Raw genomic sequence first — 16,976 nt, 5'->3', positions numbered from 1 at the left:
CCTAATGCATGTCTACCATTAGTGGTAGACCTACTGACTGTAGACCTTTTTAGTGTAGATCTATAGTCCGGATACCTTCTGCCATATTCTACATACAGATAAGTCATCTCCCCACTGTCACCTGTATGTCATTTACACTTAGTGGGGGACAGTGCCCGCTGCCAGTATTTAACTGGTGCATCTAAAGGGCCCCATACACTTCTGTGACATGTCCGTCTGACATGTCGCAGGCAATCACCACGGCAGCCTCCCAGGGGGCAGGAGCGCCCAAGATACATCGGATGCTGTCCTTTTGCATACAATGTATCCTGGGCGATCCCAGCCATGCCTGCGGGGTCGGACGTGATTGAATGTGCAGCACGTTCAATCTGGAGGATCCCATCCCATGCTCACGGGAACGCGCATCGGATTGAAAACCCCTCCAAAATGTCCGATTTCATCCGATATATCGGGACAAATGCCCGAAATCGGATGAAATCGGGCATTATCGTCCTAGTGTATGGGGCCCTTTATATCTCAGCACTACAGAAGTAACTGGTGACCTACTGATAACGCATAAACATTGTTTTCCTATTTTTACTGGTTCTATATATGTGTGTGTGTGTGTGTGTGTGTGTGTGTGTGTGTGTGTGTGTGTGTGTGTGTGTGTGTGTGTGTGTGTGTGTGTGTGTGTTAGAGATGAGCGCCGGAAATTTTTCGGGTTTTGTGTTTTGGTTTTGGGTTTGGTTCCGCGGCCGTGTTTTGGGTTCGACCGCGTTTTGGCAAAACCTCACCGAATTTTTTTTGTCGGATTCGGGTGTGTTTTGGATTCGGGTGTTTTTTTCAAAAAACCCTAAAAAACAGCTTAAATCATAGAATTTGGGGGTCATTTTGATCCCAAAGTATTATTAACCTCAAAAACCATAATTTACACTCATTTTCAGTCTATTCTGAATACCTCACACCTCACAATATTATTTTTAGTCCTAAAATTTGCACCGAGGTCGCTGTGTGAGTAAGATAAGCGACCCTAGTGGCCGACACAAACACCGGGCCCATCTAGGAGTGGCACTGCAGTGTCACGCAGGATGTCCCTTCCAAAAAACCCTCCCCAAACAGCACATGACGCAAAGAAAAAAAGAGGCGCAATGAGGTAGCTGACTGTGTGAGTAAGATAAGCGACCCTAGTGGCCGACACAAACACCGGGCCCATCTAGGAGTGGCACTGCAGTGTCACGCAGGATGGCCCTTCCAAAAAACCCTCCCCAAACAGCACATGACGCAAAGAAAAAAAGAGGCGCAATGAGGTAGCTGACTGTGTTGATGTGTGTTGATGTGATGTGTTGATGTTGATGTGTGTGATGGATACTAGTATACAATTATGGATGGACTGCCGAGTGCCGACACAGAGGTAGCTACAGCCGTGGACTATTGTACTGTACTGTGTCTGCTGCTAATATAGACTGGATGATAATGAGATGTAGTATGTATAAAGAAGAAAGAAAAAAAAAACACGGGTAGGTGGTATACAATTATGGATGGACTGCCGAGTGCCGACACAGAGGTAGCTACAGCCGTGGACTACCGTACTGTGTCTGCTGCTAATATAGACTGGTTGATAATGAGATGTAGTATGTATAAAGAAGAAAGAAAAAAAAAACCACGGGTAGGTGGTATACAATTATGGACGGACTGCCGAGTGCCGACACAGAGGTAGCTACAGCCGTGGACTACCGTACTGTACTGTGTCTGCTGCTAATATAGACTGGATGATAATGAGATGTAGTATGTATAAAGAAGAAAGAAAAAAAAACCACGGGTAGGTGGTATACAATTATGGATGGACTGCCGAGTGCCGACACAGAGGTAGCTACAGCCGTGAACTACCGTACTGTGTCTGCTGCGACTGGATGATAAATAATGATATAAAAAATATATATATATCACTACTGCAGCCGGACAGGTATATATTATATAATGACGGACCTGCTGGACACTGTCTGTCAGCAGAATGAGTTTTTTATTTTATAGAATAAAAAAACACCACACAAGTCACACGACGTGTGTTTAACTTTTACAGGCAGACATTCACAATACAATATAGTATACTATATACTGGTGGTCAGGTCACTGGTCAGTCACACTGGCAGTGGCACTCCTGCAGAAAAAAAGTGTGCACTGTTTAATTTTAATATGTACTCCTGGCTCCTGCTATAACCTAACTGCTCCCCAGTCTCCCCCACAATTGAGCTGTGTGAGCACAGTCAGATATTATACATAGATGATGCAGCAGCACACTGGGCTGAGCACAGATATGGTATGTGACTGAGTCACTGTGTATCGTTTTTTCAGGCAGAGAACGGATTATATTAAATAATATAAAACTGCACTGGTGGTCACTGGTCAGTCACTAGTATAACTAACTAATACTATCAGCAAAATTCTGCACTGTCTCTCTCTGAGTACTCCTCCTAAGCTCCAGTAAATGAAGTGTCACTGTCTCACTCTGTCACTAGTATAACTAACTAATACAACTATCAGCAAAATTCTGCACTCTCTGTCTGAGTACTCCTCCTAAGCTCCAGTAAATGAAGTGTCACTGTCTCACTCTCACTCTCCTATCTATTTCTTCTCTAAACGGAGAGGACGCCAGCCACGTCCTCTCACTATCAATCTCAATGCACGTGTAAAATGGCGGCGACGCGCGGCTCCTTATATAGAATCCGAGTCTCGCGATAGAATCCGAGCCTCGCAAAAATCCGACAGCGTCATGATGACGTTCGGGCGCGCTCGGGTTAACCGAGCAAGGCGGGAAGATCCGAGTCGCTCGGATCCGTGTAAAAAAAGCTGAAGTTCGGGCGGGTTCGGATTCCGAGGAACCGAACCCGCTCATCTCTAGCAGAAACCCCAGTTATGAAATGTTGGCTACGAACTACGGCAAATATAATATATATATATATATATATATATATATATATATATATATACACTGCTCAAAAAAATAAAGGGAACACTAAAATAACACATCCTAGATCTGAATGAATGAAATATTCTTATTAAATACTTTGTTCTTTACATAGTTGAATGTGCTGACAACAAAATCACACAAAAATTATCAATGGAAATCAAATTTATTAACCCATGGAGGTCAGGATTTGGAGTCACACTCAAAATTAAAGTGGAAAAACACACTACAGGCTGATCCAACTTTGATGTAATGTCCTTAAAACAAGTCAAAATGAGGCTCAGTAGTGTGTGTGGCCTCCACGTGCCTGTATGACCTCCCTACAATGCCTGGGCATGCTCCTGATGGACAGTCTGTGGTGCAACGTGGCGTTGGTGGATGGAGCGAGACATGATGTCCCAGATGTGCTCAATTGGATTCAGGTCTGGGGAACGGGCGGGCCAGTCCATAGCATCAATGCTTTCGTCTTGCAGGAACTGCTGACACACTCCAGCCACATGAGGTCTAGCGTTGTCTTGCATTAGGAGAAACCCAGGGCCAACCGCACCAGCATATGGTCTCACAAGGGGTCTGAGGATCTCATCTCGGTACCTAATGGCAGTCAGGCTACCTCTGGCGAGCACATGGAGGGCTGTGCGGCCCCCCCAAAGAAATGCCACCCCGCACCATTACTGACCCACTGCCAAACCGGTCATGTTGGAGGATGTTGCAGGCAGCAGAACATTCTCCTTGGCGTCTCCAGACTCTGTCACGTCTGTCACATGTGCTCAGTGAGAACCTGCTTTCATCTGTGAAGAGCACAGGGCGCCAGTGGCGAATTTGCCAATCTTGGTGTTCTCTGGCAAACGCCAAACGTCCTGCACGGTGTTGGGCTGTAAGCACAACCCCCACCTGTGGACGTCGGGCCCTCATACCACCCTCATGGAGTCTGTTTCTGATCGTTTGAGTAGACACATGCACATTTGTGGCTTGCTGGAGGTAATTTTGCAGAGCTCTGGCAGTGCTCCTCCTGTTCCTCATTGCACAAAGGCGGAGGTAGCGGTCCTGCTGCTGGGTTGTTGCCCTCCTACGGCCTCCTCCATGTCTCCTGATGTACTGGCCTGTCTCCTGGTAGCGCCTCCATGCTCTGGACACTACGCTGACAGACACAGCAAACCTTCTTGCCACAGCTCGCATTGATGTTCCATCCTGGATAAGCTGCACTACCTGAGCCACTTGTGTGGGTTGTAGGGAGGTCATACAGGCACGTGGAGGCCACACACACTACTGAGCCTCATTTTGACTTGTTTTAAGGACATTACATCAAAGTTGGATCAGCCTGTAGTGTGTTTTTCCACTTTAATTTTGAGGGTGACTCCAAATCCAGACCTCCATGGGTTAATAAATTTGATTTCCATTGATAATTTTTGTGTGATTTTGTTGTCAGCACATTCAACTATGTAAAGAACAAAGTATTTAATAAGAATATTTCATTCATTCAGATCTAGGATGTATTACTTTAGTGTTCCCTTTATTTTTTTGAGCAGTGTATATATACCTACCAACCCAAACATGCCTCTGTCCTCCCCCCATGTGTGTCTCTACCCACCCTCCTTGTGTGGCTCTCTCTCCCCCCACCCATGTGTGCCTATGTTTGAGTGGCCCCACAAAATGTGACGGCAGCCCTGCCATCTGTTACATGATCTACCAATCAGAATGTCATCAGACTTGGTAGGAAGACTAATTAGTAAAAGTGATTACTGTACATGGAACAGAAAATAGTGCAAAAAAGTCACGGTTAGGGGGAACATGTCGCTGTACAATGTGGAAGTGGACAGACAGGTGTGTGATTACTGTGTTATCATTAGTGTAGCACAGTAAAAGGTAATTGCTCGTTACAGTCTAGTTTTGTTATTCATTTGTCTTTCCATCTTCATGCTGTTGTCACTTCACTGCGCCATATTCCTGCTATCAGCCACTTTTGGAAATAATTTTTTTATCGGTGGAATCCTGCACCCGGTGTCCTCCTAATAAGTCTCCCTATCAAAATTGGTGACATTCTGGCTGTTAGATCACAATGTAGATAGCTCTGAATAGGGGAAATGTAGTTATCGCCATTCTGTATATACACAACACCAGTCACCTGCCAACTTCCAGCATTTACAATGTTATTATGTATATATACAGTGCTGTGTGACGCAAATCTGTAGCTGTTGCCTGTGGCACCCAGTGTCGGTGCATTAACACCTTGAGTAACTTATCAGTGTTCCATTCCAGCCCTACAAACCCTAATGTTTAGCTGCGACCTTCACCTCTTGTCTGCTTTCGCCAGAGAGTGAAAACATCTGTTACATTTCCAGAGCTGCATTTGGCAATAAGTACACAGAAGAAAAGACTACACAAATTATTATCACATCATGGTGACTGTCAGCTTCTACCATGTAGCAATAAAACAAACTCTCCATGCACAAAATAAATTACACTCTGCTACATTTTTCTGAACTCAGCAAGTGGTTATAAATGTTAGCAAGTGTAATAATACTACACTGTGTGTGCTTCCTTTATGTGGTCTCAGGCTAACGAGTGCATTATATAACATTATTATAAATGGGGGTGATACTGGAACCCATAATTTCCTGTGTCGCCATACTTACTCACTTGTGTACCTGCATTTGGGAACTTTGCTTCTGCATTTGAGCTGCAATGTGGCAGATTTTTTCAGATAAAGCCTACTCCTAGTTTTATGTGCCATGCGAGTTTCATCCGAATGCAAGAACAAATGCTGATGTAACACCATGGGGGTATCCAATTAGCCATGAAAATGTGGTTTCGCAATATAAACAGGGCTTTTTATCGCATTTGCTATAACTTTGTATCCAATTAGCTGCGGCTATAAGTCTCCATAGGGTTTAACACAAACTTAATTTCACCATCTCTGAACAGGTGATAAGTACAGTATACAGTGCAAAATCCCTATTTTAATGTAAAAATATGGGAAGGTATATTGAGGTGCTTTATGAGTGGGATGCGTGTTTTTAGGCTTGCAGGTAGGAGTATTAGGTCTGTTTCCATTTTTGTTTTTTTAAAAGTCCCCTAAAATGACCCAAATATATACCTACACCCATTTTTATGTGCCCCAAATTTAATGAGAGCACTTATTTTGCTGGAAAAAAAAATAGCTTTCTATCATTTTTTCACATTTAAGAAAAAATGCATTTAACGGTCATTTGACCCAATTTAATCACAAATAGTTTTTTTATGGCCACTAATAGACTTCTATAATGTTTTCCTATATTAGTTTGGCTTTTTAGGGGGTACATGCACATTTCCCCATTTTCTCCGATACTTTTCTCTAGTTTTGCCGCCTAGAAATATTATGTAATAGGATAGGTGCGAAAAACGGAAGCTTGTAGGAGCAATCATTTTTCCAGCGATCGCGGATCTTGTATTATTGTGGCTAATTGGACACCCCCTTATGTCAAATGTGTTCCCATTTGGGGGGAAATTTATCAAAGCTTGGAAAGAAATAAAGCGGAGAGAGATAAAGTACCAACTAATCAGCTTCCAGCTGTCATTTACAGGGCGTTTGAAAAATGACAGTTAGGAGATGATTGGTTAGCACTCTCTCTCCACTTTATCTCTCTTCAAGCATTGATACATCTCCTCCTTGGCATGTTTTGCCACTGGCATTTGGACAATTGCTCAATACCAGTGTGCACCCGCCTAATTGGCAATCTGATTATCATAATGCACCTCTCAGACAGCCTTGATGGTCTCCGGCGGCGATATAATGATACATATTTTCTCACACCCCAGGAAAATTAGTTGAGATTGCTCACTGTAATGGTGCCCATACACTTGAGAGATTATCGGTACTAGCCTCCAATTTCGACCACATCTGTGAGAGGAATGGAAGGATTGTATGCACATTTTAGGTACCTTGAGACGCGATGCTGCTCGAATATCGCGTCTCAAGATATTATGTGCTGCACTTAATATTTCTCGCATCGCAGTGCGATCGCATGTGGTTTTAAACCCACATGAGATATATCGCACTGCGATGTGCATTGTGCACCCACCAGGAGCGGCCAGAGGCCGCTCCCACATGGCGGTGATGTGCCCATCACGTGATTACCATGCGATCTATCGCATGATCGCATGGTAACCACTTTGGCAGTTCAGGTGCGATTTCATCGCACCTGAACTGCCGGTGTGATGCCCCGCAATGACGCGTCGCGGGGCATCGCACAAGTGTATGGCCAGCATAATAAGCAGTAATGTGCATATCTGGACACTGCGGGCGGCACATGGCAGATAATCTAATTCCCCTGTTCGTATCCAAACAAAATGTCATAAATTATAAAAATTTGAGGAAAAAAAATATGTTAATATTTTGCAATATTTAGTAACCTGGTCCATCCTAAGCCAGAAATGCTATCTACACTTATTTTCCTATTGCAATGTCCGTGACGGAATACGTGTTTTCCCACTAAATGTATTATTTTTTGTCAATTACTGCACTGTACTTCTGCAACTTGGAAGTAACTGGATGAAGTATTACCAGCCTGTGCCGTTACGCCAGCTGGCAGGGATGTTTAATATATTAGACAGATGAGGTGTTTTAAAGCCTGTTTTGGTGACATAAAGGGCAAAGGGACAACTAAAAGCTCACGGGTCATTTATAAGCCAAAAACATAAGACTGACCTAGTGCACTTCATTGTGATTTGTGACTGATTTTATGCACTTTTGGTTTATATTGGGATTCAGATTAAGGATGTATTGGGGGTAGTGGGACACTCCTCTGCTTTATAAGCTATTAATAATAATAATAATAAAATCACCCTAAAGTGAGAAGAGGTGTCGCAGAAGCTATACCAACCTGCTCCAATTTCTAATACTTTCAATGGGCCATCCGTCGCCCATTGAAGAATCATAAGATAAAGAAAGCGTGTGTTTATGAATACAAAGTCAGCCAGAATGTACCTTTATTGTATCTGAAACTGAACACAAAGTACATGAGGAGAAATCTCCAAAAGATATAAATAGGGAGGATGAGTACAAGTACATATAAATGACAGTGTTTCAATGTTACTCTTTTACAAACATAAAAGCCACAAAGTGCAAGAAAAGCATAAACGCTAAAATATCAGAACAAATGGCTAAAAATATATTACTCATTGGTCAAGTCTCAGAAATCGCCAATGCACTACTCCCTGTGACTGCTATACGGAGGGGTGCCACGCCCTTAATGCTGTACACTACAGAGGTTGCATTACTTCTAACTTTTCAGTTAATATTAAGTCATTTCTTTGCGATAACTATTTTGGAGGATTTAGTTTAATGGGTCCAATTGTTTAATGAGATTTGTACTGCAAGGCTTATGTAATATGGTACAAATGATGGCAACGCTATATAACCCAAGGGCTGGCAGTCAGACTTTTGCTATCATAAGTTCTGGGTCTGCTGATAAAACTTTTAAATAATGAGTTACATTCACTAAATGGGTTATTACACCAATGTAACATGAAACCATATGTGCATTACAGACACATATATAAATAAGTCGATAGGTTAAATTACATGATAGCAAACATAATATTGACCTAAAGCAAATTCCACACAGGGACAGTACTTATAACAATGCTTTAATATGATGCATTGCTCTTCTCAATGACTTATAGTATTTAAAAAAGCCATTCACTATCAGATTGCTTGAATTGATTGATTGATTGATTGATTGATTGATTGATTGATTGATTTATATACATACCTACTGCAATTGTTTTGTCTTTCTGGCTTCCTTCTGTAGTTGTCAGCCATGCGTTTATATAGTAACTGCACCCGGAAAGGGGCAGACTAGGTGGCCAAATGGTTCTTATCTGCCGTCAAATTCTACACTATGTTTCTACATTATTTTTCTAATACCCTAAGCATCACCAGTAACTCAAATAGTCTAACCCCTCACTCTTAATCTTGATACCCTAAACCTCATGCCTAATCCTAATACCCCAACCCCTTACCCTTCATCCTAATACCCTAAACCTCACCACTAATCCTAATACCCTTATGCTAATACCCTAACCTTTACCTTTAATCCTAACACTGATGCCTTAATCCTCACCCTTAATCCTAATACCTTTCTGATAATATCCTATCCTTAGTCCTTATACCCTTTATCCTAATACCCTAACTTTCACCCTTAATCCTAATACTCTAGCCCTCACCTTTAATCCTAACACTAATGCCCTAACGCTCAACCCTAATCCTAATATCTTTATGGCACAGGCACTGTAAGAGAGAAGGGAGGCCCGTGTGCAGTCTCTGATTGAGTCCCCTCCTCTCCGGCGGTGCATAAGACTGGCATTGTGCCAGAGTCTACTGTGCATGCACAGGTCTCCAAGAACATGGCACCTGGGGACATCTCTATTGCACATGCGCAAATTACTGGGAAATATCCGCGGTGGCCATTTTACGAGTGATTTTTTTCCACTCTGCAGTCAAGCGTCAGGCCGACGGAGAGGTGAGTATAGTTACAGTAAATGGGTACAGTGTGTGTGGTGTGTGGGCACCTCTGGACCCCGGATGCCCATGTGCACCGCACATCTTGCACCCATTACGCTAATACCCTAACCCCAACCCTTAATCTGAATACCCTAACACTAATACCTTTACCCTCACCCTTAATCACCTTGAGTCCTATTGGAGAAAGTGTGCTATACAAATAAAATTATTATTATTATTATTATTACTAACCCCAAACACTAATACTCTAACACTAATATCCTAAACCCTCACAATTATTCTGTCTACCCTGACACCCCAACCCTTACCCTTAATCTGAACCCTGACTCTAACTCTAACAGTAATACCTTAACCAAACCCCTAATCCAACTCTAACATCTAACAATAACCGCACCATAAAACAGCAGACTAGATGGGCCTCATCTGCTGTTAATGTATGTTCATAATCAAACTTATTTATCATTTCTGGGGACAGAACACAGCTTGCTGTGCAAGTTAGTTTGGCATCAAATTAAAAAAGATAAAAGTTTTGTGCTGATGATATAAAGATATGGCTGAAACACACAGGCGGTTACCAGTAAAGTAATGTTTATTGTAAAATGTAAACAGTTAAATCAAAGTAATCTGAAAACCCCCTTAGTTGGGGATTCCATGTTTTATAGGCCCAACTGGTCAAACATGTTTCCTGAGTTAACATAATAGTTCATTCACACAACAACATAAATGTCCCCAAATGCTGCAGCTAGACTTATATTATTATAACACGGGAGTCAGGTGCAATATTGGACTACAAAGGCTGCTTGTGATTGGTATTTAAACTACAATAATTACATACCCCAATGTTGGGGCAAAGAAGAAACTACAAATATATTTTATAAACACCAGTCAGGTATATAACCATTATTACTGTAGTTTAGGGCATCGCTGCCAATGCGGAAATTGTTGTGCTTCTCCGTCAACTGCCCACCACAATCCTCTGAAACTATAGGAAACTGTTGCGGCAATATGTTTCCGCGGGTGGTAAAAGACAACCAGACAATAGAACAAATACTTGGCATTTAGGCTGGTTTGTCTATAGAAGGCTTAGGCAATTTTTGGTTCTCCTGATGCCGTGGAACTGCAAGTCCTATAATGGTCTGTTACTCTCTGGCTGGATGTCATGAAGGATCCTATAGTGTCATAGCACCATAGTTAGGTTACCTATTGTCTGTAAATGAGGTGCTGATGTTGAGTAGAATACAAGTCAGCTCAAAATTGATCCTGCATGGGGTGCACAGAAATAAATGTGCATATTCTGTGGCCGGGCTTTCACCAGCCCTCACTTGTGCAGAATAAATCGGACATATTACATGTATGCACAATTCTGTATATCCACAGTAAGTTCCATAGTGGAGACTAAGGGGTCTATTCATGAAGTAGTGAAAAGTGTGGAGAAGTGAGCCAGTGAAGAAGTTGCACATGGCAACCAATCAGCATTGAAGTAACATTTATCATTTGCATACTGTACAATTGTACAATTGTACGGAGCAGCTGATTGGTTGCCATGGGCAACTTCTCCACAGGCTCACTTCTCCACTCTTTTCACTGCTTGATGAATAGACCCCTAAGTTACACAAGTCTACACGTCACCTGTAGATGTGTGCACTCAGGTCTGGGGCATACTTGGGGGGCTCATTTATCAACGAGTGATAAGTCTTGTTGTGAATGATAAACTTGTTGTGTATGAGAAATGGTGCTCCGGCCAATCATCTCCCAACCAGTGGTAGCTCCAGAGGTGGGGCTGCATTAAGGTCCAAAATTGAAATAGGGAAGCCACACCAACTTCCACCAACTGTCCTCCCATACTGACTCACTGGCAGTTGGTGTGTAGTCCCTATTTGAATTTTGGATTGCGCTGCAGCCCCACCTCTAGTGCCGCCACTGCTCCCAACTGTCATTTTTTTAAACGCATGACAATTAGGAGCTGAAAACATGAAAGTCAGAAGCTGATTGGCTGGAGAATTGTTAATCATATGGAACCAATTTTATCACTCGTTGATAAATGAGCTCCATGTCTGCAAAACTGACTCACATTCAATGCTACACTGCCATTAGCTGTATCCGCTCAGCCCCAGAGAAAGCAAAGTGGAATGACATAAAAGATTTGCCTGTAAATCTAACTTGTGCTCTGCCCTCAAACACTAACAATGGCGATGGTCAGATGAGCACGCCAAAAAGCCTTCAATCAATGGCTGAGATTATAATCCCTGGCTGTGTACGCCTCTAGTCTTGAGATCCCATTGAGGACTCATGTGACATGGAAGCCATTTGACAATAAAGCTGCACTATCACCGACATACTGTAGAAGATTTCATTAACGGCCCCACCCATGGAAGTTACTGTATATGCAGATGTTTTTTTTGCCAGCCGTTCTGTAATACAGAACCTGCAAATCAACATAGTTTACCACTTATAAATGGAAGTTAATATGGGGTATGTTAGTGGGAGGACCAATCACAGGCTGCAATTTGGGGCCTGAGTCTGGTCATCCTGCTTATATAACAGCACTCTGGATATTATAATGTTTTGCCAGAGCAACAGCTGAGGAGGCTTGAGAAATATGATTTCATTTAGCAGTCCTGGGGCTCCGCCAAGGGCGTGAAACGTGTTAGAAATCTTGTCCATCAGTGGGCGTAGAGCTTAAAGGGGGATATTCAATTTCAGTTGGAACTTCCATCGGCACTTTCTGCCGATAATTGGAACTTTCCGACGCTTTAATATTCAATTGAAGTGCCGTTTTTCTGCCCTGTCGGAAATTCCAACAAGTCGAAAAACATATGGATGAGTGGAATCTCTGCTCATCCATGTGTTTTGGACCCCGCTGCGGTCGAAAACGGTCCGTTTTCAACATTTCATTTTCGCCCATAAGAGAGGACGGAAATGAATGGTCGGAATGGGAGGGGAAATGAGCGGAAACGGCCGCTCTTGAATACTGAAGTGTCGGATCCTCTCCGTCGGAGAGGATCCAACTGTAATTGAATATACCTTTATGTGTTCTACCTGCTTCCATTTGTGTTCCCTATCCATGAAAATAACTACTGGATCCAATCCAATCCATTCTGTCAATTCAGACGAATCAGGCTGAAGAGAAGTCTGCCAGGTTACACCATTCCAGCAGCAAAAACAGGACTGTCCTGGGATAATCCGCACACTCGGCTGTGCTAGTTACTGTTACTGCAGTCTGTTTGTGGCTCCAGTTGTGCTTGTACATTTGGATACAAGTGCTGCTAGTCTCTATTGATACACTGGGACTATACAGCAGGTGTATTGGCGCATAGGACAACAGCTTCAGTAAATCTGGTGCTTCCAAATGTAGCATACCCTCCAACACTTTACACATAAAACCCAGTACAAGTAAGGAAAGGGGGCGTGGCCAGAGATAAAGGGGCGTGATCACGACCCCTTTCCTATACTTTCAATGGAACGCAGGTACAGACCATAGAAAAAGGTACTGCACCTGCCAAAAAGGTCCAGTTGGAGGGTATGATGTAGTGGTTGCTATTAGTTCTAGAGATTATTCAATTTAAGTATACTGTATCTAGTGTTCACACAACTAGCTCTTACAGGGGGTGTAGTAGGGTATGCCGGCGGCCGGGCTCCCGGCGACCAGCATACCGGCGCAGGAATCCCTACCGCCGGCATACCGACAGCGTGGCGATCTCAAATGAGCCCCTTGTGGGCTCACTGCTATCTATTCTCCCTCCAGGGGGGTCGTGCACCCCCAAGAGGGAGAAAAAGTGTTGGTATGCCGGCTGTCGGGATTCTGGCGACGGTATGTTGGTCGCCGGGATCCCGACAGCCGGCAAACTGAAGACCACCCCCTACAGGTACGTAGTTATTTGTGCCTATGGATAAAGCTTTACTTTTCTGGTACCTACAGATGTGAATTAAAAAAACATTCTGTAGCATCTACAACTGTCCTGTAGGAAAACTACACACTCTTATCTACCAGACAGATACAATTACACCTGCTTCATTCTGCTGACCTTCTGTAATACACATATGTTGTTTCTATAAATTACATCACAAACACAATTTGATAGACGTTTTGAAATATTTGGCATGTTCTCCTCTGCATTGTACCCATCCATATAAACAGCCCCCTACAATTTAATTTATAATTCTCTACATTTGATAGCTGGAGATTGCAAAGGCACAAACCTCAGACATCTTGCACTTAATAAAGTGCAGTACTGTATGTCTTTTTCTGTGCTAGGAAAATATAAGTGTATCGCATGAAAGCTGGTTACCTCTGGCTTGCGTACAAAATGTGGTTCTATGAATTCATTAATGTACCACCCTGATTCTCAATGCTGTACTTTGTAACCGGCCAAGGCTAAACCTCATCTTTTCTGTTCCGTGGGTTAACGTTCCTTTAGCGTTCCTCATCAAACATTACTGTTTATCTTTTTTTCCCCACTTCATAAGCAATGAGATCTTTTACATTTACTTGTAACTTTCTGCTAGGGGTGGGTAAAGCCACTTTATGAGATGTCTCCCAAGGTTATGCAGGGCATCAGTTTTTGGGATAAGGAAACCTGATTAGCATATGGGGCTAATTGTGAGATGGGACCAAAGCAAAACAAAAAGAAAAGCATGTAACTTTGCACATGCACAAACAATGTTGCACTCCAATGGGAGCAAATACATGTATTGTTTTTGCATGTAGGGTAAATACTGGCTGCTTTTGCATGTAGCCCACAAATGTTAGAAGGCTTTATTTTTACAATGCAATTTCGATTTGGAGTTGGACACGCCCCTCCCAAATATAAATCTCTTTCCACATGTTACATCTGCCCCACCTGCAGTGCAAAATGGTTTTACTCAGGTGCAAAGTTAACTGTTTTTCATTTAGTTTGTTCCCAGCTATGAACCAGCCCCGTAGTGTCACATGCAGAGTGTATTGTAAGTCAAAATAAAGAGTCACTTATCACGGCCATCAACTGTCAAAACCAGTTATTAATAGAGGGATTTGCGCGCAGTGTGATCATGTTCTGTGACAAGTACTGTAAGTAGTAGTGACATTCTTCCCTAGAGAACTGGCAACGGTCATCAAGGCACGGACCAGATGACGGGAATACTAATGCAGGTTGTATGTACTCAAGTGTACAGCAGCCTTGACTGTTCTTATCTAAACTAGTGCACACTCCAGAAGGGCTCACTGGCTGGAAAAGGTTCTCTTCCAATGAATAGGTGACTAAACTATTGCAGTATACTGTGAGTGAGGAATACAGTCCCAATGTTACAATGCTCAGAAATAGAGGAATAAGTCTACTCTAAGGGTGAGTACTTATGCAGGTGTTTATGCCTAAGATTATCCAGGAATTTTAGGATATCGTCATGTGAAATATACTAATGATGGTGACTTTTCAGTTCCAACAGTTGCCCCTAATTAACGATTTTCTAGTTATTTTCTAATACAGTGATGGGGAACCTTTGGCACTCCAGCTGTTGTTGAACTACACATCCCAGCATGCCCTGCTATAGTTTTGCTATTTGGCCATGCTAAAACTGTAGCAGGGCATTCTGGGATGTGTTGTTCAACAACAGCTGGAGTGCCAAAGGTTTCCCATCACTGTAATGAGTCTAATTAATGTAGCCTTTAGCAGATCCTAGTCCTAATATTTACACCTGCAGCAATTTGTCTACAGTAATCATCACCCATCAAAATTGGCAACATGAGGCTACGTTATCTAGATTATGGACTCAATTTTTAAAATTTTTTTAACATACATCTATAAAAAGGATAATGTAAAACATTGTGCAGTATAAAATGGGGAATATTCGGACCCATTCAGAGATGTCAGTGAGAGGAATATGATCTATACATGATGTGTATAATTAGTAGAATAAGGAATCACTTACCTCGTTGAGCCCAAGAGAATTTATTGGAAGTTCAGATGTAATGCCCAAGAGGATGGCAGTTGCCACCACGGCACCAAGGCACTGGGCAATGATGTACATTACAGCCTTCAGGATGCTGATCTGGCAACTGAGTAGGCAACCCAGGGTGACCGCAGGGTTCAAGTGGGCACCACTGATGTGACCCACGCTCTGCGCCATGGTGGCAATGGACAGGCCAAACGCCAGCGACACCTTGACGTTGTCTTGTTGCCGGATGACGGTTTGATTATTTTTGATGGGGAATTGGAACCCAAGTGCAGCACCAATACTGATAAAAACAAAAATGATCATGGCCACAAACTCAGCTATCACTGCCCTCCAGAAAGCTTTCTTCTTGAATTCACTGCCCATTTTTTTTCCCTGAAACTTTCTTCTAATTTTTGAAAATTTTGAAAAAGGAAAAAAAAAAAAAAAAAAAGAAAGAAAGTTCTGACCTAACAAAGTTTCAGTGGGGTTCTGCGGGGAAAAGTTAAACTGATGTGTTATTTATAGGGGTTGGGTGGTCTGTTGAAGGAAAGGGGTGTTTCACAAAAGAAGGAAGGGAAATTTACATAGATGCCTTTGCAAGCTACCACCAGCCTGCCAAATCCTCCCAGCTCCTTTTTCCATCAATTCTTTTCCCTGTCTTTCTCTCAGCTACACCAAGTGAAAAAATGCATTCAGTCAGCAGCAGCAGCAGCTCCTCATGAAATCACACTGCACTAACTCCGGCACCGTAGGAAACTCACAGCCCATTGTCTTATCTTTTTCTTTTTCAATTGTGTTTTATGTATGTTCTTATTTATTTATTTTTAAAAATATTTCCTCTATATACCTTCTACTTTATTTTCCTGATTTTTCTATATAAACATTGCTCATTCAGATAGATAATTTGTTCAGGCAAAACTATAGTACATGTTATATAGAGCAGTGGTTCCCGAACTTTTTTGAGACATGGCGCCGTTGCGTATGCAATTATTTTTTCACGGCACCCCTAGTCCAAAAGTTTCTCATTGAGAAATTTAGAAAGAGATAAATTATATAAATTGTGTTTATATAATATCCTTGGGTTCAGTTCAGTCGTGAGGGACAAGATTTGCTTCTGTTTGGCCACATTTTTTATGATTGACAGCTGCCAGCACTGGTTTTGCATATTATATTGACCATCATTTTTTTTTAATTGGTCCTGGACCACCAACCTGGGCACTCCTACAAGTGTTCTGAGGCACCCCAGGGTGCCACGGAACACAGTTTGAGAACCATTGGTATATAGTATAGTAATATAGTATAGTAAATAGTACAGTACTATAGTACACACTGTAGTATCAGGGCTAAAAATAAATAAATGTACATTTAGTTTAAGAAACTCTAATTACAGTATATGACTGAATTCTCGAAAAAAAAATTGGGTATGGTACATCACTAAAAAGGGCCACAGTTTCTAGGTCGATCCCAAAAGGTTGACTTGCACAAAGTCGACATGAGAAAAAAGCTTTTTGACCATGCTGACCTGGTATGCAGTGGTCGATAATCAATAGGTCGACATGCATTAGGTCGACATGGTTCATAGATCAATATTGACAATAGGTCGTCATGGCAAAGGTCAAC

At 42.3% G+C, this 16,976-nt stretch overlaps 1 protein-coding gene across 1 annotated transcript in view; it reads right to left on the bottom strand.

The window, feature by feature from the left end:
• AQP1 (aquaporin 1 (Colton blood group)) overlaps positions 1-15,867 on the bottom strand; it is a 38,597-nt gene extending 22,730 nt beyond the window's left edge. The window contains exon 1 of the mRNA XM_063924331.1: positions 15,351-15,867. Coding sequence (XP_063780401.1) covers positions 15,351-15,740 — 390 coding nt within the window. The 5' untranslated portion in view covers positions 15,741-15,867. The remainder of the gene's footprint in view (positions 1-15,350) is intronic.
• Positions 15,868-16,976: the final 1,109 nt, after the last annotated feature.

Source organism: Pseudophryne corroboree, chromosome 5 (assembly GCF_028390025.1).
Source record: "Pseudophryne corroboree isolate aPseCor3 chromosome 5, aPseCor3.hap2, whole genome shotgun sequence".
NCBI lineage: Eukaryota > Metazoa > Chordata > Amphibia > Anura > Myobatrachidae > Pseudophryne > Pseudophryne corroboree.
Note: the sequence above shows the minus strand (reverse complement) of the source record. Positions and strands in the feature narration are given on the sequence as shown.